The 26950-nt window shown below is 43.9% G+C and overlaps 1 protein-coding gene across 1 annotated transcript in view; it reads right to left on the bottom strand.

The window, feature by feature from the left end:
• Positions 1-26524, bottom strand: part of AFF2 (ALF transcription elongation factor 2) — a 504061-nt gene extending 477537 nt beyond the window's left edge. Inside the window, exon 1 of the mRNA XM_060086669.1 lies at positions 26456-26524. Within this exon, the coding sequence (XP_059942652.1) occupies positions 26456-26502 (47 nt within the window). The 5' untranslated portion in view covers positions 26503-26524. The remainder of the gene's footprint in view (positions 1-26455) is intronic.
• Positions 26525-26950: the final 426 nt, after the last annotated feature.

Below are 26950 nucleotides of genomic sequence, written 5' to 3' on the forward strand. Positions count from 1 at the left end.
CTGCAATTACAGGACTACCTATGGTTTGCAGCATCATCACTTTTGGGCCAGCTAGAGGCAAATGGTCACTGAAGAGCTGGTAAAGAGAGGTAGGCAAAGGGTCGATGTGTACACTGTCCCTCAATTGTTTTTCTGCAGTCAGGAGAGGCATGAAATCAACAAGAGAAATGGGATCTAGAGGCCAACTCGTCTGAGCCAAAACTAGAGTTAAGGCAAGCAGTCAAGATGGCCTCAGATAGGTTTAGAAAGGACCCTACTAATGTTCCAGAAAACAACAGAGGCAAATGTGTAGACCAGGATAGAGGGAGAACAACACTTCTCATCTCTTTTGTAAAACATTTTTATTCTGAAAAAAATTCAAGCTTCCAGAAAAGTTGCAAGAATATTCAACAAAAGCCCATACATACGCATCCTTCACCCAGTAGAAGTTGCAGACATGATGGCCCTCTACCTCTAAATGCTTCAGTGTCTATTTCCAGAAAATGTGAACATTCTCTTACATGACCACAATACAATTATCAAATAATCAGGAAGTAGACATTGATACCCTGTTAGATCGAATCTACTAACTTTATTAAAATTTTGCCAATTGGCTCAACAATATCCTTTATAGGAAAGAAAAAAAAAGATCCAGGAGCCCATATAGGTTTATGCCTTACATTTAGTTGTCATATCTCTTGAGTCTCCTTCAACCTGGGCCAGTTCTTCTGTTCTCCGTTTTTCATGACCATGACATTTTTTAAGAATGTAGGTCACTTATTTTGTAGAATGCTCTTCAATTTGGGTTTGCTGTCTGAGGTTTCTTCAGGATTAGATTCCAGTTACACGCGGTTAGCAGAAGTGATGTTGTGTCCTTTTCAATACCTCACGTCAGGAGGCACATGAAGTCAACTTGTCTTAATACAAGGCACGGTCCGTTTGATCATTTGGGTAAGGTGGTTGTCTCCCAGGTTTCTGTACTGTCAGACTACCATTTCTTTCTCTTGCAATTAATCAACGTTTTATGGGGAAGTACTTAGAAATGATGTAAATATCTAATTATTCCTCATACTTTCATCCACTGTCTTTAGACTCCATCAATGACTCTTGCCTGAGTCCATTTTTCACAGTGGTCTTGGTTAGCACATATGGACTGAACAAATAAGTAAGTGTGTTGTGGATAATGAGAGCTAAGTTTCTCACCTTCAGAGAAGGGAGCTACCAGTAAGAAAAGGGGGAAGACTGCAATGAGGTGGTGTTTGATTGAAATAGGTGGTATCCCTATGACCTCATGGCATTTTAATATATATACAGATGGACATATATAGAAAGAGATATAGATGTGTGAGTATGTATGTATGTGTGTGGATATTCATACATAAATATCTCCTAGCTCTGTTTGCAGAGTGCCTTAGAAATAATGACACTCTGGTAGTAAAAAGCACACCTGGCCCCCCCATCTTGTTCTGTAAATACCATTTTCCAATAAAAGGAATCAGGGGTTCTAAGAGAAATAGCTGATTCCAGGGCTGTAGCCGAGAAGCACACGAGGAGCCTGAAGCTATTTTGTTATGCCAGAAATTAAGTGCTCAAAGATCAAAAGGACACAGGAGCCAACTTGAAGGCGCCCCCATGGGTGAAGTCTGAGACAATTTACACATCAAACTAAAACATGAGGTTGTGACATTCTACTATAGTTTTGTAAGATACTATTGGGTTGGCCAAAAGGTTCGTTCGGGTTTTTCTGTAACTTCTCACATCTTCTGTAAGATGTTACGGAAAAACCCGAACAAACTTTTTGGCCAACCCAATATTACCATGTGGAAAGCTGGATAAGGGTACACAGAATCTCTGTGTATTATTTCTTGCAACTGCATATGAATCTACAATTATCTCAAATTTTAAATTAAATAAATATAACTCATGAGAGTAATGTATTATAACTCACTGAAAAAAATAAGAATCCGAGCTTCCCTGGTGGCACAGTGGTTGAGAGTCCACCTGCCGATGCGGGCGACACGGGTTTGTGACCTGGTCTGGGAGGATCCCACGTGCTGCAGAGCGGCTGAGCCCGTGAGCCATGGCTGCTGAGCCTGCGCGTCCGGAGCCTGCGCTCCGCAGTGGGAGAGGCCACAACAGTGAGAGACCCACGTACAGCAAACAAAAAAATAAGAAGAAGAATCCATTTCTGCCAACGTTTTCTTGCTCACTGAAGATCATTTCATTTAATCAAAATGATTACTGTGATTGCTCTCAGCAACATCTGCAGATGTCCCTAGATCTAAGGGTTTGTCTCTGTGAGTTGTGACTGGTGTGTCTTGGCAGTTTCAGAGTCATGGAAATCCTGAACTTGGCAACCAAGATCTGGTGCTCTGCGGAGGTTCTGAGCGTTCAGAGCACTCAGAACTTCCAGATCCTCATGTCATTTTAGCCCACTAATTCTGGGTCCTCATACACGCATATGGAATGAAGTGTTGTTGCTTCCTTAATTCACCTCCAAACTGGATGAATTGTTCACAGTGGTCTTCCTGTCTTTGGCTGTGGATTTCACAATTCACTTGTTTTTGTAACATTTAAAATCTTTACAATTATGGCTCGGATGTGATCCCTTTCACTGATACTAAAAAACATTTGTTAACTTACTACATCCATCTCTTTATAGTTATATATCTATAGGTATATGGTGTTGAAATCTATAGCCAAAAACCTAACGTATATTTATGAAGTCTTCCATTTTGATTACTTAAATATAAACTATTTATATATAATATAGATAAGGTAAATGCCCCAATCTGACTAATGTCACTGCTATCTCTGAAAGTCAGCTCATTCACTGAGCTGAGATTATCACCCACATACTTGTATAGTGGTAGTTTAGTGATAAGTGTCACAATTTTGTTTGTTCTTTATAAGCTTTAACATTAGCCAGACCTTTTTGATTAAAGTCAATATTAACTCTACAATATTGACATTGGCTGTAGTTTAGATTTTAAATGTTATGTCAAGGCTCTTTTAATGTCTTATGTTTGGTTATAGAAAGAAAGAAAAAGAAACCAGTGACGCTAACCTGTCTCTCTCTCCCTCCCTCCCTCTCTCTCTCTCTCTCTCTTTTCTCCGTCTGTCTCTCTCTCACACACACAAATGACATTTTTGTACTCACTTGCCTTTATACAGTTAGCATGGCCAATACAGCAGGAAAACATTACCCAAACGATTTCTTCCTAACAGAATTCTGACATCTCTGTTTTTCACTTTTAACAAGCTACAATTACAACTGCAGTTGAAGCTTTCTGTACGGGTAATTTGCATTCCAAAAATACTAGAAAATTCGACTGACCTAATTTCTCAAAACTCGTTACTTTAGAACAACACTTAAAAGGGAGAGGTGCCCACAACAGTTGTCAACAAGTAGACTGAGTACTTCATAAGTCGTGGCTCCAAATGGTGATGTGGCAGCCACAGCCTGGAGTCAAGAAGACACACACGCTGCCTGCTGCCTGGGTAGAAAATGTCTCTGAGTTTCCGTATGAAAACAGCCCTGAGGATGAGAAAGTGCTCTGTACGCCTGGCTTCTTATGTAGTCGTAGGTTTATCAGTTCAGACTTTGTCTCTACATTCCCTTTACGGTGGAAATATTCTGGAAAAGTCTACATGACTAAATGTGCATGGAAATCAACTATCCGGGGATCCTTTTTTAGTCCCTCTGTATCTTTATTTATGAAAATGTTTTAAATTGGGGAGGGGGGTTGTGCTAGGAAAAGAACTCAATTCTACAGCCAAATTCATGAGTGAGACTGACACTTTAAAAATAATTTCCTTTGGGAATTCCATATGGTACATTTGGAAAGGCAAATTTTAATACTAAGTTCCTGGGGAAGTACTTATCTGAAAGGCAATGAAGGAATGAGAAGTAAACTGAACCATTAGCCTCCAAAAATAGAATATTTCTGGAAAGTATAAAGTCATGCAAACCCTTCTGGAACAATATTTATAAAATGGGCAAATTAAAAATGGAAAGGCAAAAATACATGACGCCTCCTCTCTGGGGGGCATTTATGTACTTTTTTACCCTCCTCCCCACCTTGAATTGAAAGGCTAGGTTAGAGTCTACAGGAGGGAGACAGACAATTCTCAAAGCATCACCACCACCAAGACCTCTCTCTCTCTCTCTCTCTCTCTCTCACACACACACACACACACTCTCACACACACACACACACACACACACACACACAGACTTTAAGTCAAGTTGTAGATCAGTACTGAAATGCTAACAGTGAGTTTAAGTGGCAAGAGAGAAGGGTTTTCTTCTGTGGTGTCCCATGCTTTGACTGAGAATCACACTGCCTGACAGCTAAGAGCCACTTTGAAAATCTGAAGCTTTCCGTACACAGAGGAGAATTCTCACCCCTCTCCCACCCTCCTCATCCCTGCCCAGATGATGACCCTGAGAAGTATGTCATTTCTTTCTCAATCTGGAGGAACTGGATCCAAGGATTTTTCTGAAGCAGGGACAGGGCTGAAATATCTGCTATGAACTACACGAAAGAAAAGCAAAGCAGTTATAATTCACTTTCAAACTTGCACAATTTTAAAGCCGCCAAGGAACAGAGATTAATATTGGGGGATTATTTTAGAAACAGGCGATCCAATTTTTTTTTCTTTGCATGAAATCAAACCAAGTAGGCTTCAACTTTGATCCGAATTTCAGAACCTTTCTTATAAATGGTTGCTAACATCTCTATCTGTGCTGCAAGAGAGCTATTTTCACTTGAACTACATGGTATATAATTGAAGTCAGAGTTGTAAATCACTGGGCCATCTGTCCTTACGCTGTCACAAATCATACATGGAGGAGCATATGTATAATGAAAATAGACTGACAAACTTTTCGAGTTTACATGCTTCTGAGTTAATTAATCCTCTGTCCCACACGTTTCTGAGATTCTCCAACAATATGTTTGATGAATTGGTTTAATTACATGAATGGGGTACGTGTGCACGTGTATGTTTTACAATGTCACTATCACAAATCCAAAGGAATCCATGCAGTTGACTTAACATTTTCACTTAAAATGAATATAAATCATTTTAATCACATACAGAATCTAGATCTATTGGCCTCATTTTGCTCATTTGGTTATTAATGTTGAAAATATATATTAACATTAACAGAATAATATCTCACTTCCATCTTAATGAAGATTTATATGCATATACATCACCCTTGCATTCCACAAAGATGCTACCGGGAGCGAGTGTTTTGCTGACTGGAGTTGAATTTCAATTTCAGGGATGTTTTCTCAGTGCTCTCACTGACACAAAATTTGATCTCAGGAAAGTTCCATGATTTCTCTGTGCCTCAGTTTCTCTTTTCATTAGGGGGTGTGCGTCTGTGTGTGTGTGTGTGTGTGTGTGTGAGATCATATAGCCCGGTTCTTTACACTAAGGTATTGGAATGGTTTATAAATGAGTGTGTGCCAGAAGGCTTAATTTGCAATAAATGAAAATATAAACATGATCATATCAACAAGATAGGAATATCTTAATAAAATAGGATTGCTGAGGGTTTTTTACAAAAACTGGGGCAGAGCTAGTGATGCCACTCCAGCCTAGGCTGAGTCACTCGAAATACACATGAATCGTAAGAAACTGTGCAATTTTATAATGTAAAGGAACTGCACCAGCCACTGTACATTAAAAGTCTTTTGAAAGACCTGATGTGCACTTAAAATTGAACCCCCCTCGCTGTAGCCCTAAAACAAATAGTAAAACAGTGAATACGAAACTGACAAGGTCCCTGCAGCATGATCCCCCAGCAGTAAGGAACTGAAATTTTCCCTCAAAGCCTTTTTTTTCTGTCCTTTGTAGATAGGATGTACGCCTGTTTCCATAAACAAGAGAGTGCATGCCCACCTCCTCATACAAAATGCCCAAGAAAACACACAGAATGTGAAACTGTCCCCATCAGCAGATGGGCCGGAGACGAGCTGGTCGTCCCGCCCCACACAAATGCGAGCACTGCCTTGTCAAGTGCCCCTGTGACAGCCCACAAGGTTAAAGATAGCGCACCGTGCACCTGCAACTTTTGGAGGAGAAGTGAAGACTTGAGGTCCAGCGGGGGTAACCCGATTTCCTCCTGTCATCAGGACGCAGGTGGCCAGCAAACAGCAGCCACAGTTTGACTCTTTTGCATTAGATTTTTTTCGGGGCACACCTAGGAAAAGAACAGCGGGGGGAGGCTTTGGGCGCCCAAAGGAAGCCAGCTGCGCGGCCTGGGCAGCCCTCAGCACCGAGGGCAAGGTGCCCTGGCAGAAGCTGCATGGGATGCTCCCTGCCCCTGTTTACTGCCCTGACCTGGCAATGACATGAACTCTGCAGAAAACGGATGCAACGGGGGAGAGAGGAGTGCGGTCATAGAGGCAGCGAGGCCTGGTCCAGGGACGCCATTCTCAAGCTCTGTGCAAGGGAGGCCTGGACACAACTCATTTCACTGCTCTCTTCCTTCTTTACACTGAATCCACACGCTTGAAAGTAGAAAAATGAGAATTTACGATCAGGTCCAACCTGATCTGAAATATTCACGTGCAATTCCACGTGGCCCCAACTGAGAACCTCGGTGGTCATGCAGCCCTTGCTTTCACATCAGGACAAATCCAAGGATGGGCATTAGCAGGGGTGGAAATCCCTGAAGATCACTCACTCACACACACACACACACACACACACACACACACAGAGGAATACATAATTTGGTTCTAAGAACTTCTTAATGTTTATGATAGAGAGTTAACACATCTTAATAACAAAAACGATCTCATATGAAATATGGTTCAGTGTTAATTCCTGAAAGCAGACATGATCTTTTTTTTTTTTTTTTTTTTTTTTTTTTTTTGCGGTACGCGGGCCTCTCACTGTTGTGGCCTCTCCCGTTGCAGAGCACAGACTCCAGCCGCACAGGCTCAGCGGCCATGGCTCATGGGCCCAGCCTCTCCGCGGCATGTGGGATCTTCCCAGACCGGGGCACGAACCCGTGTGCCCTGCATTGGCAGGCGGACTCTCAACCACTGCGCCACCAGGGAAGCCCAGACATGCTCCTTTTTAAGGGAACTTTTTAGCAAGAGGAAGGCAAAAGTGTTCCCTCCCCACTGCCCCCGGGCTGCAGAACTTTAGTGAGTTACACCTGAATGTACCTTAAGTTGGAGTGATTGCTAGAGGCTGCGCTGGGTTTGCAATTAGGCGTCCTGTGCGTTGTAAGAGGGGGCAGGGATGGTGACAGTGGCACCATCGGAGGGCCCCCTGGGATGGTACCTTGTCTGGTGATCTGCCTCCACGCTCCTAGGCCTGCTTCTCTCAAATCACGGCCTGTGAGGAGGAAGCAGGTTAGGGCCGCGTCTATTCCAAGTTCATTTCCAGTGCGTAGTAGGCCACACACAGATAAATGACTGCAGTGGCCTTAGCCATGGATGATGCCTTTATGCTCCACTCAGCTGTTTGACTTCCAGACAAAAACTTCTTCTCAGGGGCACTGTTTGGGTCATTACAGAATGGGCTTGTCAGAGGGCTTTGTAATTGTAACCATAAACAAATTACTTTAGGAAAAAGGCCAGAGCCACCGGCAGCAATCAAAGAGATTTGTCAAGACTGTTTCCGATTATTTTATATCAGATTCCTTATTAAATAGAAAAAAAAAACAAGTGACTGCAGGTGAAGCGATAATCATTTTTGCAAAAGCTGTAATGTCTAAAGTAACAGACATACTATAACTGAGGCATGGAAGTTATTTCCACTTTAAGACATTTAATTTCAGATGACGAATTAGGATAAATGCCTTCCCTCTGTGAAGAGTTGAATGGAAGTTCTGGTTAAGGGGAGTCAATTCCCTGCTCAGCTTAAATTTACTCAGAAAGTCATTTTATCGCATCCAAAACAGAGGCAGCTGAGCCAGTGTAAAGAAGAACCGAAAGAGTCCTGTGACCTGGCAAGTCCAGTCAACCCAGCACAGAAACATGGCAGGCCAGCGCCTGCCACCTGGAGGCCCCTGGCACACTAAGGAATTCAGAACTGAACTCGACCTGGTCGGACCTTTATGCCTCATATTTTACCCCTCGGCCAAATATGCCTTTCTCGTGGCAAGTGGGAGTGAGGCTGCTGGGAGGGTTCTAAAAAGCTTACTTTTTAAAATGCACAGACGCTGCTAGAACATCAAATGGCTCTTACAAACAACGTTTTGATGAGTTAAGTGTAAATGAATCAGAAACATATGGATTACATTTCCCTCCAAACACACAGGGGTCTCAAAATTAAAGAGGGAAAAAGGGCTAAATCCAAAAGCGTTTGAAAATAGTTCTAGACAGGCAGCAGGCCCAGAATGCATCCTGGACGTTAATGGATTTTATAAGTTTGAAAAATGTTGGAGAGTTAAAGTTCCCTCTTTGAAGCATCTCAGATGTAAGCTTGTTTTATATGATTTTTTTTTCCTTTCAATGCACAAGTGTTCAGGGCATCTGGCATTGATTATTTTCTTCTTTAAAAAAAGGAGTGTTTAAAATAAAATAATGGCATAATTTGTTTAGACAAAACAGCCCTCAACCAGACAAAAAGGGGAACAGAGGGTGGTGGGATAGGGTATCAGGAGCATACATCTTAAGAGTTCAAGTTTCACGAAAGCCTAGAATCTACAGCTAGCTTATGTACGCTTGCGTGTATGTGGTGTACCTATATGTGTATCTACACGTGTGGATATAAGTACCTACATATATACCCACACAGGTAAACATTATCATTAACTTATTTCCTCAGGTCTTGAATGGCCCATTTTACTGCCACACGTGGAGTATGTGCCCATGGACATGAGGAACGGTTCAAATTCCTCTTTGAATTTTCAGGTTCTCTTTTTCCCATTTTTAAAAAATTTGTAGTTTCTTCCACTTTGTATTATTCCATCTACATGAGTGGAGGACAGACATTCACTACTAGCCAAACTGAACCAGAAATTGCTATGAGTGATTTCACCTAAAGATGTGTTTAAAGACTGCAGTATTTAGTCCATGATGTTACGAACAAAGATGAAAAAGATGCTTAGGTTTTATTTCAAAAACACACAAAAAGTGAGTGGAGAAGAGGGAGGTAAATATCCATTCTCCATTGTGAGAGATGTTGACGCCTCACTCCTGACCTGGAGAATAGTCAACCACGTTCTGTAACAAGCCCGTCAATAGCCAAAGGGAGTCAGGTCCCTGCACGAAGACACTGGCTGCACAGCCTCTATTTAGATAAGGTTCTGTTAAAATGCCAATAGGCTCCATGTGTCGAGCTCACAAATTGGCCAAGAAAAATTTTAAAAGCCTATATACGTCAGTGATTCCCAATCCTTTTAATTAAAACAATTTTTTTTTTAAAATTTGGACTGTTGATGCTGTTTTCATTGTTTTTGCATTTTATGTGGCAGTAATTTTCCTGTTCTCCCCCTCACACCCCACGCCCCAAAAGTCAGGCAAAATATTGTGAGCTCTATACTTTTAAAATTTAAAGTGAATTTAATGTGATTTGACTTGAGCGTTATTTTCCAACAATTGCAAGCTTGAGATTCACAGCCAATGCCCTCTACTGCAGGTTTTTTCCTGAGGAATTTTAAAGTGTCATAAAAACTCAGCAGTTGAAACAACCTCAAAGGTCATCTAGTTCAACCTTTATCTAATGCTGGAATCCCCTCTACAACATTCCTGATAAGGGTCATCCAGTCTTAGCTTAAACGCCAGACATACATACTCCTCTACCTAAAACTCCACGAGGTAACGTCCACTCAAGTGGAAAGTGACCCAACACCACAGGCCACCCCTTCCCCTCCCCATCAAAGCTCAGTCATATGTGGGGTCATTGCTCAGGGCAGTCATGTATTAACTTCTCTTGTAGGATGGACAGGCCACGCCGACGAAGCACTGCAAATACAACAGACCACTGCCCAATTACGTACAATCAACTTCTTAAAGCAAAGGCTGTCATCTGTCACCCATGCTGATACTCAAGGTGGCTCTCTGGAAGATCACAGCTGGCTCTGTTTGGTCTTATTAGCAAAATCCATACTCCAGGGCCAAGAGTCGCCCAGAACAAAATGGAATCTAAAGTCTCTTTAATAGACTATTTGCCCAAGTCAAGATGAGTCTCTAGTCTGGAATCTAAACTAAATATTTCTAAAAAGCGTTTGGTAGCAAGAAACTATTCATCTTAGGATGCCTATGAAGAGCTACGGGCATGCCCTATGACAAAGATGTGTGAAAAAATTCTTTTCCAATTTAGAGTCCCTTTAGCAAAAAGACTTCATACTGTACAGCTGAATTCAGGGGTTTACAATAACTCATCAATAGTGCAGTACAGGAAGTGGTTTGCTGAATACTGACGGAAAGGTTGCAGTAATCAACAATGCGGTGCAATGTCATAGGGGCTATATTTTGACTTAAGATCCCTCTCACACAGCAGGTGGAAATAATGAGTACTAGACACTGAAGAAATTATTCAAGGCAGTGCTGGGTCAGTCTAGCTTCCTGGCAGCCACAAAGAAAGCCAGATGCCCTGTGCCATGCGTTTCACCTATGATTGATGACTCAAGCCCTTTCAGAATAGTGTCTTTGGAAATGGTTTGCTGTGGCTCCGGCCAAACCTCTTTGGCATGTCGATCTCCTTCCCATAAATCTCCCACAGGAATCAACCAGGGCAGTGGTCCTCAAGGGTGGGCAAGGAGTATCTGTTTTTGTCATCTTAAAGAGGGCCAAAATCCCTGCAACTGGAAGGACCTCTGCCCAACTCTCATCCTACTTTAAGCATTTAATGATCCAGCTCCAGGGGCCATGTATGCAATGGCCACCATGAGATCCCCAGTGCCTGGCCCATGTAGACACCTACCACATATGTGATGAATGAAGGAATGGATGAATGCCCATTCTCCTCTTCAGGAGACAGATACAACACTTAGAATTTCACCCATCGCAAAGATGGCTTTCGTACACATTGGAAGCAGAGTGGGACCGCTCAAGGATATAGTGTCAGAGTGAAATGCTATTCGGATCGAATCTCCATCTTGCAAGATGAAGCCATGGTCACAGCCAGAGGAAGAGGGGCTTTTCACGCCATCCAAGTAGTAGTTTGTGCAGAGGTGGCCAGTGTGGAGCGACAACTCAAGCCTTGCCTCTGAGGAGCTGTATTACAGGTAAGTGCTATGGTGCCAGGGTTTGAACCCCAGCTCTGCTGCTACCTACGCTACCTACCTGTGTGATCTTGAGCAAGTGACTTAACCTCTCTTAGGCCTTAATTCCCCCATCATAAAAATGGCAATCATGAACACGACTGCTACCTCACAGGGTTACGGAAGGTTGAAGGGTTTACATGTGGAAAGCGTTCGGAGGATTGCCTGATGTGCAGCGGCCACTCCATACACGGGATCCATGGTCATCTCCCAAGTGCAGGCCAACATGGCCACAGGGAGAGAGATGCAGTTTCCCAGGAAGCACCGGAGTTCAACATTAGTTATCTGATTCCTTCTGGAAAAGCTCCTGTTAGCCTTTCGATCCTCTGGGGTTCCCATACTGTGGCAATTAAAAGGAAAGATACCCAGAGGGAGGTTTCCCTGGGCAAAGGCTGGTAAGGATCTGCTCTTGCACCGAACTTCTGAAAAAGTGTGTGTGGACCAGGCGGTGAGGCCTCGCTTGGTTCCATCTACCCTAAAAATAGAGCTTGAGCCTTCCAGGCCCGGCCACCTCCCACACGCGTATCTAGACAGGGTCTCCGTGAGTCTCTGCAGGCCATTATCCCAGTGCTGGGACGTCCTGCCCTGAGAAATGAGAACACAGTGAACACGGCAGGGCTGCCCTCAGACCTGGGGAGGGCTGACGAGTGCAGGAGACATTATACTTCCTCTGTGTGGCCTTCAGGGCAGAACTACAAGCAAGGGCTGGGAGCTCAGAGAGGCCCTTTCTCACAGATGATGGAATGTGTAGCAGAACTGCCCAGATAGGAAGGAACTGGCTGCCTTGAGAGGGAGTTTTATTCTCTTCCCATTTTGGTTTTGGTTTTGTTTTGTTTTTGTTTTTTTTTTGGACCAGCAGAAGCTGGGTAAGCACTGCTAGGGAGAGTGACGGAAGGCAGTGACCAAGGAGCTGGCGTAGCTCCGATCGCCGTTAAGGTCTCTGAAGCTCTAAGGCGCTCCACAAGCGCCAGGACGTGGATCTGGGAGGAGGCGCTCCAGAGAAGCAGACAGCACCTCTCCTCTCCCCTCCACCATCATGAGAACTACTCTAAGTAGTTCACACTGATTCATGAATATTGCTCCTATTTCTCTTTATATTTTTATAGCTTTTCTGATTCTTACAGTTCAGGGTTTAAATGGGAAATTATCGTTATGGGGAAAAAAAAAACTGTAGCTCACAGAGAGCCTTAATTCTCCTCTTAATAGTTCCAGAGGGATACAGAGTATCCGTACTGACTCTAGGAAGGCCTCATCACCCATTGTCTATTTATGAAAATTCAGCCTTATTATTAAACGCCGGCCACGTAAACGAGTACGGCTTAATTTGCCAAAGCAAAACGGCTAGAATTTCCAATGTCTTTCCATTTTGTTGAACGTGAAGGTCTAATAACTTGACAGTTTAAATTCAAGATGCCACAACAGTTTGGGACCGGAAACTTGGAATTCAATGAAACAGCTTGCAAGATATTAAAGGCTTCTGTCCCCAGAATATGTTTTCTTTTTTTCCAGTGTAGGCTGCTTCATTCACTACAACCTTTTAAACATTGCTCTCATAAAATGCACAAACAGTCTTTAGGAGACATTCGTTAAACGGCTCCCAGAAAGCAGTGCTGTTTTTCCCCTTTCGAAACACTGCCGTAAGTATCCCAGCTCACTAATAAAGGGTAAACAAGTCTGAAAATTTATCACATGTAACAGGTATGATTAAAAGGAAGACAGTGAAGACGCCAGTGATGCTCATGCGAGGGGCAGTCCTGTTCTCAATGCATTAGATCTACCCAAGGAAGTGCATAAAACTGCAACTACTATGCCGTTTATAGGAATAAATGTCAGGAATCCAAAAGACAGAGATGGGAGGGGGGGTGACAGAGCACGGAGCGCTGCGGAGTTGGAAGTAGCGTCAGGCTTCTTCCTCATGGCTGCTGAGGTCTGGCTGGGCTCCGGGCACACTGACAACGGAGGCCGAAGTCACAGGAGAGGCGAAGTGAGTTAAAGGATCCACATTACACAAGCCCTGAATGGGGTTGTCCTGTCCCCAGTCACCACCGCTAAAATAGCTGGAACTCCTTTTGAGAAAAAAGTAACATCAGAGCCTCATTCAGAAAATCCAGGTGCTGGCACACGTTTGAACAAACACGAATTCACAAATCCCCATTTCATGACCTAGCAGCCATACCACCCCGCACAGCCCACAAGGTGAGGTCCAAGTTCACAAGTGAGACCGTGATGGATTCCAAACTTTCCCAGCCTGTGGGGAATAAAAGGAAAGAGAAGGAAAGAGGAGACACAAGAAAACTGCAAAAGTAGCCCTAACGCTGGCATTGCACCTTTTGCTTCTGTTTTTGGCTCTGTAGGTTCAACTTTTCCGTACCAGTATTTACACCTCTGCGGTTTTCTGCTTATTGTCGTTGTTGCTGTTAAATGAATGTGTGTCACATGAACCCAAGAACCTGGACCATTTCTGTGCAGTCATATAGGCACATTCATTCAGTTACTTTCCCCCTTTCTAATTCCTATGAACGACAGCCAAAAAATAATTAATTAATTAAAGCTCAAAGAAGATTTATGAGGGGACTCGTTTCCCAACTTCTGCCCCTGTAGCTGGGTGAGGCAGCTTAACTAAAACATCTCTGAGAAATGCCATGAGCCATGAAGTTTCTGACTCGCATATCATTTATGATACCCCTGGGGAGCAGGCCTGCCTAAGAAAACGGAGGCCCAGCACCCCATAAGGTTCTCATTACAAACAGGAATGTGCCAGGCCAGATGCACTGGGGGTTGTCAAGCCCTGCAAACTCTCCCCACCAAAAAACTCATAAATTTTGCAGAATATATTGCTTTTCCTTGAATTTTTATGATTATGTTCAATTTCAGGAAACTTACCCCATACTTCATCATTTGCCTTCGTTTTTAAGAGTTATCTGACGTCCATGAAGCTCTATGGACTCTCTACTAATCATGTTTTTTAAATCTTAAAAATATAAGCCTACATATTTCCAGCCAGCCATGAATTTAAAATCTCCCCCCTTCTTCCAATTTTGGTATGCAGTTGCAGGCCGAACAGATTTCGAAGGTTCTCTGCTGGACAAACTCACCTTTCCATCTCCCATTGAGGCAAGGAACCCAAAGAAAGATGGCAATAGTGGTGATCAGAGTGTACAAGGTAGTCACGACTTGGCACTGAAACTGGATAGGTGACACTGTAAGACTCAGAGGCACGTACTTCCCTGGAGCAGCCACGGTAGCATTCACAGCCCAAGGAAAAGACTCCCCAACCCCAGGGTCAAGGGCACTGGAAATGGTGGACTACAGTTGGGCACCTAGGCAAAGTTTGGTGTCCTCCCACATTTTAACTTGGTAGAGTGAATTTTAGTGATTTCAGTGCTATTTTGCTAAATTTACTTTTCATAACACATATTTCAGGCTTGACTACTTAACCAGTCTCAAATTCGTTACCAGCCCCAAATGCAATCTTTCAGCTAATCGTGTATTAAGAGGGGCAATGTCTATAAACCATTTTGCTGCCTAGCTGTAGCTATGGCAGTTCTTAATGCTACACCCAAACCAGAAGGCATTCTTTACACACCCCAGAAACCCAGAGGCAGGGCAAGGCCTATATGATCCAGTCTCCTCTGATGAGGTACGAAACAGGCGACGTAAAGTTCCCACTCTACTACAAACGTTTAGGATAGGAAGAAACTAAGAAGCCAGATGTAATCCTGTGCTAAATCAGATTAGGTGAAGCAGACAAAATCACAACTTTATTCAATGTGTCATTTATCCCGGGTGACTAATGCATTATTTGTATGAAGTTAAAATTGAGCTTTGAGAAACTATGAAATAAATCAAATGCCCTACTTTATGTAATTTTAACAGACAGATCCCATTAGGATTCTACTATGCATAGCTGTTGGTTAAAATCATTGACCAGTATCCTTATAAATTAATCAACTGAGGTAATACTGGCTCTGCTGTCATCATTTGCTACTAATCTACAGTTAGAATTCACTTTAACTTTTCAAGACTCTTGAAATAGGTTCATCAAATTTCCATTTTTTTTTGTTCAAAATATATGAGTAACTGTGATTATTTACAAAAGCCTGTGGTAGAAGTCTGCCGCTGGTGTCATTTTTCAGTGGCATTAGAGTGTGCATTGGCATTTCATTGTAATTTCAGGGTAAAATGCTAATCAGAATCCGACCATAATCGTCTTCATCATTCTTGATAGGAACTTTTATCACTCGCAGTCTGAATACATGTGAACTGTTTAAAGTTTAAACTGTTACAGAACTGCAAAAAACTAATTGGCCAAAATGTCTAATTATAGCAAAAGGGATATAATTAATATTTAGTAGTTAACTTTTTAAAAAAGACCATCATGGCTCTTGCATTCCTCCTGGATCTTTAATACTTGGACATGTTTCATTTCTGATTATGAGACCTAATTTATTAAAAACCCATAAGTATCTAGTTTCTCCTCCAAATATGTACCTTAATGCCTGGTTAATTTAGCTAACTGGGTGCTTTACCTCCACTAAAATGTCCTAGATTTCTTCAACACCTTTTATCTTTCTGTCTTCCTTGACCTGCATCTCACGACCTTTAAGTGTGTACTGTAAAGACAAAAAAATAATATTTAGAGAGTTTTTTCCCAAGGTTAATTTTAATTAATCTTGAAGTTTTAAGTTACCCATCAACTCTGATACAGCTGATGTCTAACTCTGTGAAGGCAGTGGGGAAAAACACCTATCTTCTGGGGTGCTTGTTCAATATGGTGGTGTGTGTAAAGCATGGAACATAGTGCTTGGCAAATACGAGTTCTCTTACGCTGGCTCTCAAACCATCTTACAGAGTGCTGCAAAATGAACACATAGGGAAACTTTTCTGCACATCCTTGAGATGAAACTGCAATCTGAATCCTCCAGAGGCATAAATAGAAAATGTGTTCGGTCTAAAAATACGTTAGGAAAACCCAAATCCTAGGTTAGCCTCCAAAGCAGGAACTATTTTTAAAACAAAGAAAGAAGGAAGGAAGGAGGGAGGGAGGTAGAGAGGGAAGGACAAACAAAAAACACGAACAAGGCAGCAGGCTCAGAGGAAAAAAATGCTATAAAAGTATGGAGACAAATATTCAGCAAATGTTGAAGGCATGCTCTCCCCTCCACCTTTGTACTACATGAAAGCCTCATTCTGATGACAGTAACAATTTAAGACACCTTTTTAAAAAAATGTCTGCAAAATTATCCTTACAGCATTGTTATAGATACTAAATGTAGGTGCACCTCGCAAAAAGAAACTGCTATGCGTAACAATCTAAAATCACAAATTTGGTAAGTTTAGGGTTGCTTAGCAGAGATTACGCTCATCAACACAGAATTCCCCACAGGATTCCTAGCAAGCAGATGCACATAGAGAGATTTACTTTATAAAACTTTAATAAGCGTGCTATTTCAGGAGCCTATCTGTTGAACACGTCTACCTGTACCTACCTGTCTGACCATCGTGATTTTAGATCTTCTCTTAGACCTCATTCTTGCACCTCTGAACTATCTCTTCACAAATTTGATCACACAAAGCATTAAGCAGGTTACTGTATATCAACCCATTGATTTATTCAACAAAAAGTAACGGAGCACCTACTGTGTGCCACTGTTCTAAGCACTGCAGATGCAGTGGTAAACAATACCGCCCCCAAAAAAACTCCACCCTCATTGAGCCCACGTTCAATGCATCTTCCTCCCAAGCACCGAATCTTGTGCTTACACCAAAGAGGAGCAGAATCGAGCATCTCTTGTTGGAGTAGATATCAGGTCAGTTACACCTCATATATGGTTATGGACTTCAACCCAATGCTGGCTTGTAAATACTAAAGATGAGTGACAAAGTCCTCATCAGCCCAATCCGCTGCCAAGCCCCAAAGCACACAGGGCTTGCCACTATTCTAGCATCTCTCCCAGGGTATCATCATGGGCTATCAGCGCAGCTAAGGATTCACAGCTTGTGCGTTAATTGCAACTCTGCGGCATACTATCCGTGTGACCTTGGGCAAGTCGCTGAACCCCTCTGTCCCAGATTCCCTGCCCTGTAAAATAGGGAACTCAGATAACACAACTCAGAGCCGTCACATAGGAAATGTAAGCTCTAATTATTATTTTCACTCATTATTATTAATATGATTCATTATGGCTTCCCACCTAGAGGTAATATTTTGAAGACCTAGCACGGCGCCTGAATGAATCGGAGAAGCCAACGATGCTGCACTCTGAATTGGCTGCATTAGGCTATTACTCTGGGCCAGACGCTAGGATTACACCAATAAAAGACATGTTCTCATCCCTCAAAACAACTCAGGTGCATTGGAAGTCTGTTCAGGGCAGTATGGCAGCTCAGAGGAAGGGTGTCTAACCCGACGGGGCAAGAGTATGTGAGTTTGGGGACGCAGGAGGTATAGGAGGATTGTAGCTAGTGGCTTCCCAGAGACAGAGCTGAGATTCGAAGGATGAGACAGCCAGACAAAGAATTATTTGGTGGCCGAAACAATTCATTGTAAACACAGATGTAAACACCAATCAGATGGTACCAAGGCATCAACTTACGCTTTAGGAAAAAGAAAGACTAAAGGAAAAACATCAATACACACCTTCCACAAAAATGAGCTAATAATTTTTTTTAAAAAGGAGAAAGAACAAAAGAACAGATATATCTGGGTACATCTCAAGAGCCACGATATATGCTTCTTTCGAAAATAGCTACTTTGCCAGCAATTGTGCCAATTTACAAACATTTGCTTCAACTGATTCAGGAAAACAAACTCTCATTTGGTATTTCTTTGAAGAATGCTTGCATCGATATTTACATAATTCAGACATTCAAATAATTGTCCAGAATTCTGTGGTTAACCTACAGCCAATGGTGGTCAGTGGTAATGAGAACACTCCACGCACACAGCAAAACATAACTTCAGCAACTATGTGATGAACATGAGCTACTATTCAAGCAGTAAACTCCGGGTCCAAAGGCAACTGTTTAATAGCAAGTGTTGGCTGTTCCTGGTCTTCTAAACAGCCCCCATTTCTGGCTTTCCATTTCACTCTGGGCATTGAGGAGGACTGCTTCTCCTCCTCTAGCTCACGTTCTCTCTCTCTCCCTGAATTCCTATTTTACTTACATCCATGCCACACTATTTCCCCCAATCCAGGTCTACATTCCACTGTCAAGTCAGTGGGGCCAGAGGTCATCATCTACATTCCTTTATCTCCCCCTAAAAGGGACTGCCTAGCAAAGCGTTGGGCACAGAGCAGGTACACAGTGCAGACAGTTCTGGAGAGGGTGACAAATACTGAACCAGGACACGAGAGCTCCAGACCTGACCTAGCGTTGTCACATATGGACTGTACGTCCTTGGGCAAGCTATTTTCCCATCCTGGGCCTCGGTCTCCACATCTGTATGAAGAGGAGGCTGGACCAGATGATGGTGAAGGGCCCTCCAGTCTTGAAACACTGGGTTTGAGGAATTGATGAATATCTACACACCTGAGCCAAGGCTTTTGCCAGCAAATAAATAATGGCTAATTGATGAGACCTCTCCAGGATTCCATGGCACTTCATCAGAAACATCCATCACTCTGGAATTTAATTTAGTTACTGTGGCTGTGCCGACCTGGCGTGGAACCACCAGTCCCTTTGGAATATTAATTTATTAAAAAAAATTAGTTGACTGACATCCTGGAGGGAGAAATAAAGCCTCTGTGATTGCATTTCTCGTTGTTCACCAGACAGTTAGGTCGTCATGTACATATTGCCACAGTCAGAAGGTTCAAGTGTCCTCATAACACGCTCCTTCTGGTGGGTTGGTTTGATCAAATCACACTAGAGACCCAAAGACCAAGGAGACATCAGACTCCTAAGAAACTTCTCCCAGTGACTGTTAAAGCCCAGGTTACAATGCAGCACCACTGCAAGATGAGTAGGGTTTTATTTTTTATTTATATAAAAAGAAACCATTTCAATGCTATTGCCAGGAGATATGTGGCCTACAAAACACAAAATTTGGACTCCAGGAATATGGTTTAATCAAGGCCACCAGTGTCTGCTACTGAGACCTGGTTTTCACTGAAGCCGGTCGATGATGCAAAGAACTATTATTTGGAAATCTAAGCAAAAAAAACCCATTCTTTATAGGATGGAAGTGATGGGTTTCTTCTTTTCCTTTTCTCCAGCAAAATGAACGTTGAAAAAATAAACAGATGAGTGATTTTAAGTTTGTAATGAAAACACAACCTGTTTCCTTAGCTTATTTCCCAATGTGTGGCCTTTATACCTTCTTAGACCAGCACAGGCCTATTGAACAACCAAATCAAAGATTACTTTCAATCACTGGCTGATTTTCTTTTCAAAATGAAGCAAAATGCACAGGTATATGAAAAATAGCATTCCATAAACTAAGCAATCCATAATCAAAATCAGATTCTAGCTGGAGGGCTATTGTCAGCCCTGCTTAAATCATGCCATTTTATTTAAGCACTCAGATCATTTTTCTCAGCTCAGTAAGTAGGTGGATGTTAGCAGCTAAGGTCATCGAAAAGATTTACTTTAAAATAAATTCAACAATTCCGAGCACCGCCCTCTCCATGGTATAAAGCGTGCCTCGCTTTGAACATGCATATAAAATTTCATTAAAGTGCAACATAAAAGTTTTACATTAGGGGAACCCAGTGCTGGACCTTTGTTTAACAGTCATGATAATTTATGGCGTGGATCTGCTACAGTTAAGTAGAAAAACAGGCTTCTCACGATGAAATACAAGTCATAAAGGCTGAAACTCAAGGAAAGCTGGAGGAATCCCAACCCTCCGACCACTCAATTCTTCTTCAGATTTTTGTCACACATTCTTCTTCAACATTCTCCGCACAGATTGAGACACAATACCAGTCCTGTACCCCTCTACCTTCAAAGCTGGTTTTTTTCAGTTCTAAGCATATCTTAGAATTCATAGAAATCTATTTTTTTAAGCACACTGATAAATAACAGGGGTTCGAATTTTGCCTTTTCCTATTAAGCTTTCCTTGTTTACTATCCTTCTTTCTCGTTACTTTCTGTGCAAGAGACCAGACTGGCTAGGAGACCTTCAAAAAGTTACAATTAAAACACTATCAAGCAGGCAGAGGGGCGGTATTACCACCAGGATCTAAGCAACTGTCTTTGGAAGACAGAAGCATTTGCATAGCGCACTCTTGGAGCTGATGGGGCTCTCATATCAATCAACACATGTTTCTTGAGCACCTGTAATGAGAAAGGCACTGTGCTGAATGATGCGAGGGCGTACACCATTCCCTAGGAAGCAGCGTGGATATTTAAACACAAACGACTTAATGCAACAGTAGTGACTCAGTGAAAAGAGTAATAAACACAAATCCTGAGACCATCCACACACTGTGAAAACTTAGGCAAGTCACTTAACCTCTCTGAACTTCAGTTTTCGTGTCTACAAAATGGAGCCAGTAAGACCAGTCCTGACAAACCCACATGGTTATTGTGAGGATCAAATCAAATGATAGATGTGGTAAGTTATCAAGCTTTGGAAAGAATGTTATCAACCTCCTATGCCCAGCTTTGAGGCTTCCAATTAACTAGACAATATACCATGGTCTTCTTTAAGTTCAGGTACCAGATCTTCAAAATTAGGGCATTCGAATTTAAATGGAGAGTTCTCAAGGACTTGAGTTTTGCCATATATATATATATATATATATATATATATATATATATATATATATATAATACATACAATATATATGAATGGCAAATTACAATACACATATATATTATAATTTGCCATTCATACGTTTTCATTAAAGGGGCATCCATAAAAGAAGTGCTAAGAGATTGTACCATTACATAAATTGTTCCTTATTCAACTAAAAGAAAAAAGCAGAGTTCCATGGCTAGTCGATTACATGGTAATTCCACAGATTTTTTTTTTTTACACAAGCATCATATACACAGTCTAATCCGTTTGTTTCAGTGAGAGCTAAATGCTCGAACCCACACAGTAACAATAAATAATAGGCAATGAGGTTTTGCAGGAAGGCACTTGGGCTGGAAATTGGGAGATGTGGATTCCTGACCCAGCCCTACTACTAACCAGGCTGTGTGAACTTAGGTGAGTCCATCAACCTCTCCAGGGCTGTTTGCTCATCTGTAAAATGGGAATAACACGTGTACGTTCTGATTCACAATGACCAAATGAGATGATGTATGGAGAAGGATCCCACCTGTTGGAAAGGCTCAGACAATATGTCAGTTGTTGCTGGCACAGGCTCTGGGATCAGCTCCATCTAGGCTGGAACCTGAATTGCATCACTGAGTAGCTACTGCCTCCATTTCTTCATCCAAAAATGGAAATCATAATAGGTCCCATCTCATAAAGTTGTCTGAAGGATTCAGTGAGACTGAGTATTTAAAGCACTAGCTACTCCGTCATGTTTGGGGCACAGAGTAAACACCCAAATAACAGTAGCAACAACGATGATGCGTCCTACTACAGACACAGGTCACACACACACACACACACACACACACACACACTCCTCAAAAAGGTTTCTCCAGGTTGTGGTCTTGAGTTCTTAAATCAGCAACACATTTCTTTCCATTATCAGTAAACAAGTTTTTAAAATCTCTTTCTTTATCCCACAGCAATCAGAAAAAGACAAAATTAAAAGTGAAAAATGTAGTCACTGTACCAGTTGTTTTGTCTACATGACAAGCTAATCAAGTATGTGGTAGCTTCCCTTTCTGAGGTATGAGCTATAAGCTCATAGGACTACAGCTTCTAGATTGTTCCAGAGATGGCCATTTTATTCGGCCTTTACGATTCTGAAATTGTTAAATATGTGCAGATTTTTCATGCAAGAAATAGTCTCAGCTAAGAATAATGGGCATGAAATAAAGGTTCAGCACATTAAAACCATTGCTATTCAACAATAATTAGCATGTTTAAATACAATGTAATTTTTATCCATCTACAAAACACTTAAATGTTTGGAATCTTGTTTATATCTATAATGACAGATTCATATTTGAGGCAGTCATTTTCAATCTTGATTTGTATATTTTAAAGTTGTTAAATGCTTGACTGAATCATTAGCAAAACAATTCATGTACCATTAAACTGATTTCTAACATGAGATAATTTTCTTCCTTGTCCAATAGACGTGCCTTTTAAGATTTACGGGGACAGCATTTATCTTTGGGGGTTTCAGTGGGTGTGGAGGAGACCTCATCACTGGCTAATTTCACCACCTTGAGTCTCGCCCTCCCATATACTCCCTTAAGAAACTCAAGCCCAAGTGGTTTGCTGAATGAATGCTCAAACAAGCCGGAGAATGCATATTGTACCAGCAAAAAAGAAAGACCACTGACTGTCTCCCTTGCAGTGGAAAACAAACAGAGGGGGAGGGGGAAAGATAAATGGCTGGAGGTAGAGAAAGAGAAATCCTGGCAACCCGGAGGCGCCGCCCCGCCCCCTCCACATTCCTGTCACCCCCAGGTAGACCAAGGTTGCGTTCCCTGTCTCTCCCCAACCTTCCCATCCATAAACAGGCCTCTTCCACTCTTCCGGAGGATTGCAGCGCAGGAGGCCTCCAAGATCTGTGCTCGCAGAGCAGGGAGAAGCAGCCGGGCTGCTGCAGTGCATGGGCCATGCCCAGCTGGAGCTGAAACAGTTCACTTTTGTCTGGAGAGCAGGGTCCCCGCCCCCCATGGCTGAGGGAAACTGGGGAAAGCGGGGCCGCTGGGGCAGCCCCAGGGGAGGAGAAGCCTGGCCCGCACATGGCCCCTTCCCAGCCTGGACGGCCCCACACAGACCTTTGAACTTTCTATTTATATAACAGTTTAGTGAGTTTAAGTCTCTTCCTGTATAACTGCCCGTTTGCAAGCTCGCCTCTAATTAGGCTACTTGTGAGACACCACATAAAAACTACAAACCATGGATGCCGGCCTTCGTCCTTCGCAGTGAGAAGTCGGCCACTGTCACAATGGCTTAACTACAATTTTCCCCAGGCTTTTGAACATTGTGATTTTGCTATCACAGTGGTTTCCTTTTCCTTTTTTATTTTTTAGAATGAGCCCTTTGCTGTATCAATCTTCCCTTCTTTCCTTCTTTCTTTTTCAATAATAAAAAGAAGATAAGCATTCCTACGAAGAACCTCGGCCTGTCACGAAGCAACACCTAATCAATACGGGAGGGGTGCTTGCAGGGCGGAAAGGCTGTGCACTTGGTAGGCCCTCGGATTTTGCTGGTAAGCAAGTCCAAATCTAGCCACGTGATCTCCAGACACCTCAAGAATTCATTTACTGGGTTACCACAGACAAGTCTACGGAGTGATTTCAACGATAAAATTTGATTTTTTTTCCCTTTATCTTTTTTTCTTTTTTTTAAGAGCAAGTGGTGTCTTTGGTGCACACAGCCATCTGCGCCTTCCTCTTCTTTCACAGAATGGTTCATATTAAACTCAGACACAGGTGAACATTGCTCATTCACCCAGGAATCTTGAAGAACGAGAGCTTTGGCCCTTTAATCGACTCCAGAGCATGACCCATTAAGAGATTCTTGCGGTGTGTGAAGTCCAGGGCTCTGTTCCGTTAGGCACATCCACCCTGCAGTCACCCATGCCCCATCCTTTCCATTTGCATTCCTCCTGACAAATGTGTATGTCTTTAAGTGGGCACGCACTTTTTGCTTACTGTAGTCTAGTGTTTGCAAATGACACATATGCCTGTGTCTGTAAAGTCTTTCTTCATTAAGTCTTGGAAGATAAGTTTGTTTTTTAGCTGGCCTGATCCAGTTATTGTCAGACATCTAGGGTTGCGGTAGAGATGGCTCAGAGCTCTCTGTCCCACAAGTGACTGCTGAGAAGACATCCAATGGAAATGATATCCTTAACTTGGCTGGCGCCTTTTCCTTCCTAGGACCTCCTGGGGAGCGAGGGGTGGGGAGCAATGGATGCCATCAGTCTAAGCAACTACTTGCTCCCCAGGAGGGGAAGTAAACATATAATGAACATGTAATTGGCATGCTCTGGATGTCCAAAGAGAGTTTGGAAAGGTACACACTTCCATTCAAGGCAATAGCAAGCTTTTTAGTTCATCCACTATTCACACTGATGTTCCTTTTCTCTGTCGGGGTGTACAACACACAGGCGCACAACTGCATTACAAATGTTTACAAACACAGATGCATAAGGAAGCTTGCCCCTCACGATCAAACAGTAAGAGGAGAAATTTTCCTGGAACGTGTGCACAGAGGGAAAAGGCCAGCTTATTTATGCAGACGTGTTATACTAATGCAGCGGTATTTCACATAATATCCACGGAGGGTCCAAGTCTGCATGTTTCTTAACTGATGTGCCATAGTTAGGGATAGTTTCCAAAAAGGGACAAAAAGAAATCACAACTAAAAGAGCCCACCCCCTTTAAATATCCAACTGCATGTGCCTAAGATTAAACTGAAATTAAAACAATATAATAAACATGTTTTTAAAAACCTAATACCTTGTATATATGTTTAACATTTGAACTACACCCACAAAATCACTTATAACGTCTGTTACATTAATGATGTTACCCACACCATATATGAGGCAAATTGTATGCAAATAGTAATACTGTGGTTATCAGTGGTGTGCAAAATAAACTAGCGAAGCAGGGTAAAGGCTGTACACAGGAGCGTAATATTTAACTGAGCAGTAATTTTACCGTGATCTTTACTTTTAAATAACAACAGCATGGTTGTTAAAAACTGTAACCTGTTTTTCTGCAGAGCTGATAAAACCCTGCATGGTATCAAAAATGCCTTACAGATTAATACTGATACAGTGTAATTTGTGGCTTCAAGGATTTACCCGGAATCGCTGTAAAATAAAATGTATTTAAGTTCTGATTATCTTGGATTTGCAACTAAAGGAGTCATGATTGGCATGATGAAGCTATTGGCTAAGAGTATGACCCTTTTCTAAAGAAGGAAATTGCCTAAAATATCACATCAGCAAGGGAAATCCTTGTAAAAATACACAGCATTCATCGTCAACGGCTGCCAGTAGTTTAACATTGCAAAAGATTTCGCACTGTCGGTCGCTACTATAGATTATTCCAACTACATTTGAAAAGGCAATAGCCAAGAGTGCAATTCGAAGTCGCTGCCGCCGCGCCTTCCCCCCGTCTAATTCCATAGGCTGTGGGGGGAAATCGATACGTTAGAATGTTATGACAAATTAACAGTGATAACGTTGGTGCAGGAGGTGAAGCTTCTGTAAAAGTTAATAGGTACGCATATCACTATTTATGCACACGCGCGCGCACACCACGCAGACTAACAACTTTCCGGCTCCCCAGTCACCTCTGCACCATCTTTCACAAACCTCTCGGGGACAAGCTGACGGTATTTGGGGAAGAGCCGACTAAACCTGTGAATCCGAGCTGGGTGCCCATTAAACCCACAAACCTGCGGCTGCCTCCCAGTGGGGGGCGGACGGGGGCCCGGCCGCTAATTAAATGTGCGTTGACGTCGGAGCGGCCAACTTTAGGGGCCAACTTCAAAAACCCTCAGTCTGGAAAGCCAGACGCTGCGGTCGGCCCGGACCCGGTGTCCCCCGCGCGGTGGCCCCCGAAGCCGCCGCTCGGCGCCCGAGTGCGGGGAACTTGGGCCGAGCGGGTGGCAGGGAAGGTGTGCGCGCCGCGCCGTGCGGGGACCGGGGTGGCGGCGGGGGCGGTGGCCGCCGAGGAAGCGGAGGGCCGCCGGTGGCACCTCGCCGCTGCCTGCCCCCCGCGGCCGGCCACCGGCGTCGCGCACCTGGAAAGTTGGGGGCATTTCGGGCGGGCAGCATCCGGTGCGCTGGGAAGGCCACCCGGCCAGCCGTTTGGGGAGAAAATCCCGGCGGAGGTCGCGCGCCTCAGCCCCCGGGCAGCACCGGATCCGATTTGGGCCAGACGCAACTCTCTGGACTTGGAGTGCCAAGCGACGCCCTCGGGACCTGCATCCCTCCCTCGGTCCGCACCTCCCCCCACCCGGGCACCCGACCGAGGAGTCGCGGCGGCCGGGGCCAGAGGTGGCCAAGAGCAATTGGGAAGGCGTCCCGGGCGCCCCACCAAACCCCGGCTCCTCTTAACAAAGGCGAAAAGCCCAGCCCCGGCCCAGGGACCCGCGCAGCCAAGGAGAAGGCAAAAATCAACACCTACCACTGCTGCTCCAAGTCCCAGTCCCTGAAAAAGTCGAATAGATCCATAGCGGCCGGGCGGCTGCGGCGGCCGGGCGTCCGTCCCTGCTGGCGGCGGGTCTGCGCGGCTCTCGGCGCGGCTCGCTCGCTGCTCTCCGGCCCTCCGGCCCGGCTAAAAGTGCCCGGGCCGCATCCGCGGCGGCGGCGGGCGCCGGAGGTGCCGGGTCCTGCGCTCTGGGGCGGCGGCGGCGGCGGCACCGGGCGGGCAAGTGCCTGGCCGCCCGCTCGGGTCCGCTCGGTCCGCGGCTGCCCGCGCGCCCAGCGCCCCGACGCTGCGGCGGCAGCCGCTGCGGGCTCGAGCCGGCGAGGCCGCCCGCCTGGCGGGCTGCGGGCCGGCGGCGGCGGCGGGGGCGGCCGGGACAGCGGCAGCGGCGCGGCGCGGCGCGGCAGCCGGGGCGGCAGCGGCGGCGGCGGCGGCGGCGGCGGCGGCGGCGGCGGCTGCACAGGCGGCGGCGGC

The sequence above is a fragment of the Mesoplodon densirostris genome, chromosome X, assembly GCF_025265405.1.
Source record: "Mesoplodon densirostris isolate mMesDen1 chromosome X, mMesDen1 primary haplotype, whole genome shotgun sequence".
Classification (NCBI taxonomy): domain Eukaryota; kingdom Metazoa; phylum Chordata; class Mammalia; order Artiodactyla; family Ziphiidae; genus Mesoplodon; species Mesoplodon densirostris.